The sequence below is a fragment of the Penaeus monodon genome, chromosome 9 (assembly GCF_015228065.2).
Source record: "Penaeus monodon isolate SGIC_2016 chromosome 9, NSTDA_Pmon_1, whole genome shotgun sequence".
Lineage (NCBI taxonomy): Eukaryota > Metazoa > Arthropoda > Malacostraca > Decapoda > Penaeidae > Penaeus > Penaeus monodon.
In genome coordinates, this window is record NC_051394.1 from 36593154 (window position 1) to 36595653 (window position 2500).

Here is a 2500-nt window from a genome sequence, read left to right on the forward strand (position 1 = left end):
CCCTCTCCCCCTCCTTCTCCCTATCCCTCTTCCTGACTCTCTCCCTATCCCCCCCCCTCTCTCTCTCTTCTCTCCCTTTCCCTCTCCTCCGGGCTAGTACAGTGGTAACGTGTCGGCCTCTCATCCGAGGGGTCGGCGGTTCGCGCCCCGCCCAGGCGCGAGAAGTTGCAACTGTCGCCCGGAGGTTACTGCTGTGGCTGGGCACCACGGCGGGCAAGGACTCGGGTCCGCCGAGTCAGCACCAGCTGACACACGTGAGCAAAATCAAACAGACAGTATGTCACACCAAGAATATCCATTGCATCAAATGGAATCCAAACCAAACTTTAACTTTAAACTTCTCTTTCTCCCTCTCCCTCTCCTCCTCCTCCTCCTCCTTTCCACTCCCCCTCTTCCACTCTCCCTCTCCGTTTTCCTTCTCCTCTGATACGGACGCTTAAACCTCAACGAAAGTATCTCAAGTCTTTACAAAATTCACAAATTATTTTTGAACACAGTAACACGCGCCCTTTGTTTTTCCTTTTTGTTTTGTTTTGTTTTTTAATCCACTCGATGCCGCGACGCTGTTACTCGAGGAAGATAATGACAAAAGCATGAGCATAGCTTCTCTCGTCGCCTGATTAGCTCCGCGGTCTGACGGCGTGTGTGGCTGTGATTCTGAAAGAGGATTGTGATGTAATGATAATAGTAGTTTTAAGGGATTGATTACTGGATTGCGGTAATTCCACGAAGCACTTTATGAATCCCATAGGCACTCTGGGCATGTAATCACTTCCTTAACCTTAGAAAAAAAAATTAAGAGATTTTAATCACCGGGAAAGAAACACTTAAGACTTAATAAAAACAAAAACTTATCTTTCTTAAAAACTTTAAATTTTTTTTTTTAACTTTCCTTTCCAGACGGCGGTGCAGATGAACAAGGACGGCGACGTGTTCCCGCTGTGGGGCACCTGCCTGGGCTTCGAACTCCTGATGGGGCTGGCGGCGAAGGGCGAGGAGATCAGGACGCGCTGCATGGCTCAGAACTCGGCAAATCACGTCAAGCTTGATAATGGTGAGGGATGAGGGATGGGGGAATGAGGGGGGAGGAGGGGAAAGTAGGGGGAGGGGGATGGGACGGGTGTCGAGGGGAAGGAAAGGGAAGGGCAGAGGGAGGGCGAGGAGGTTGAAAGGCAAATGTGGGGGGAGAATGAGGGAGAAAGTGGCAAGTGTGGGGGAGGATGAAGGGAGAAAATGGCAAGTGTGGGGGAGAATGAGAGAGAAGATGGTAAGTGTGGGGAGGATGAAGGGAGAAAATGGCGAGTGTGGGGGAGAATGAGGGAGAAATGTCAAGTGTGGATACAGGAGAAAATGGCGACTGTGAGGCAGGATGAAGGGAGAAAATGGCGAGTTTGGGGAAGAAAAAGCAAGTGTGGGGGAGGATGGGATAAAATGGCAAATGTAGGGAGAATGAGAGGAGAAGAGAGCAAGTGTGGGGGAGAAAATGGCACGCGTAGGGGAGGATGGGGGAGAAACGAGCAAGTGTGGGGGAGGATGAGAGGAGAGGAGTGGGAGTGCGGGGCAGAAGTTGGGCGAGAGGAGGGGACGATAAAGGAGAGGACGAAGGGAGAAACTGAAGACGGGGGAAAGGAGGAGGCGAGTGAATAATAACAGTAGGTAATTGCAGTTAAGGGAAGAAAAAATAACTGACAGAAGGGAACAAATTCAATTACATCTCTTTGCCAAGATAAGTATTTAAAAAAAAGAAAAAGAAAAAAGAAAAGAAAAAAGAAAAGAAAATGGATCGTGACAAGAAATGTTTTATGTAAAAATGGCCATGACTTAGAGAAGTGTTTTCATGAAAAAACTCCCTCGCAAGACCTATTTCGAATTATTTTCGGATGACGTGATTGGGTAACATGTCATTTAGGAATGTAATAGTTAGACTACTGTGTAAATCCGAAGCTAATGTGACGAGGCAGCTGAACTGTTATCTGAAACTCCTCTCTGTGTCTCCTCGTTTATTTCGTTACCGTCTATTCCCTTTTTATTGGCCTTTCCTTTTCCTTTTTTTTCCATTTCTCTCTCTCTGTTAGGTACAAATTCCTGTTTCACTGTAAGATGACCATTTCTTCTTCCTGTTCATTACACCCCTCTCCCCTTCTCTCCCCCTTTCCTCTCCCCATTACGCTCTCCCTTCCCTCCCCTTCCCTCTCCCCTTTCCCCTCCCCTCCCCTCTTCCTTTCTCCTTCCCCTTTCCCTCTCCCCTCCCTATTACGCTCCCCCCTTCCCTCCCCCCTTCCCCCTACCCCACAGCTCCCCTCACCTCTCTCCCTTTCCCCTCAGACTACGCCGAGGGCCACCTGCTGCGCCACATGCCCAAGGCTCTGCTCAAAGCCCTCATCACGAAGCCGATCACCGCGAACTTCCACCACTTCTGCGTCACGCCCAAAGTATGCCGTTTCTTTCGTGTTTATTTTGATTTGTTCGCTCATGTGTGGTTTGTATCTGGTCTGATTTG

The 2500-nt window shown here is 49.0% G+C and overlaps 1 protein-coding gene across 1 annotated transcript in view; it reads left to right on the forward strand.

The window, feature by feature from the left end:
- The window catches only part of LOC119577125 (gamma-glutamyl hydrolase-like), a 14607-nt gene that overhangs the window by 8185 nt on the left and 3922 nt on the right, over positions 1-2500 (forward strand). The window contains exons 6-7 of the mRNA XM_037924813.1: positions 901-1054; positions 2326-2432. Coding sequence (XP_037780741.1) covers positions 901-1054; positions 2326-2432 — 261 coding nt within the window. The remainder of the gene's footprint in view (positions 1-900; positions 1055-2325; positions 2433-2500) is intronic.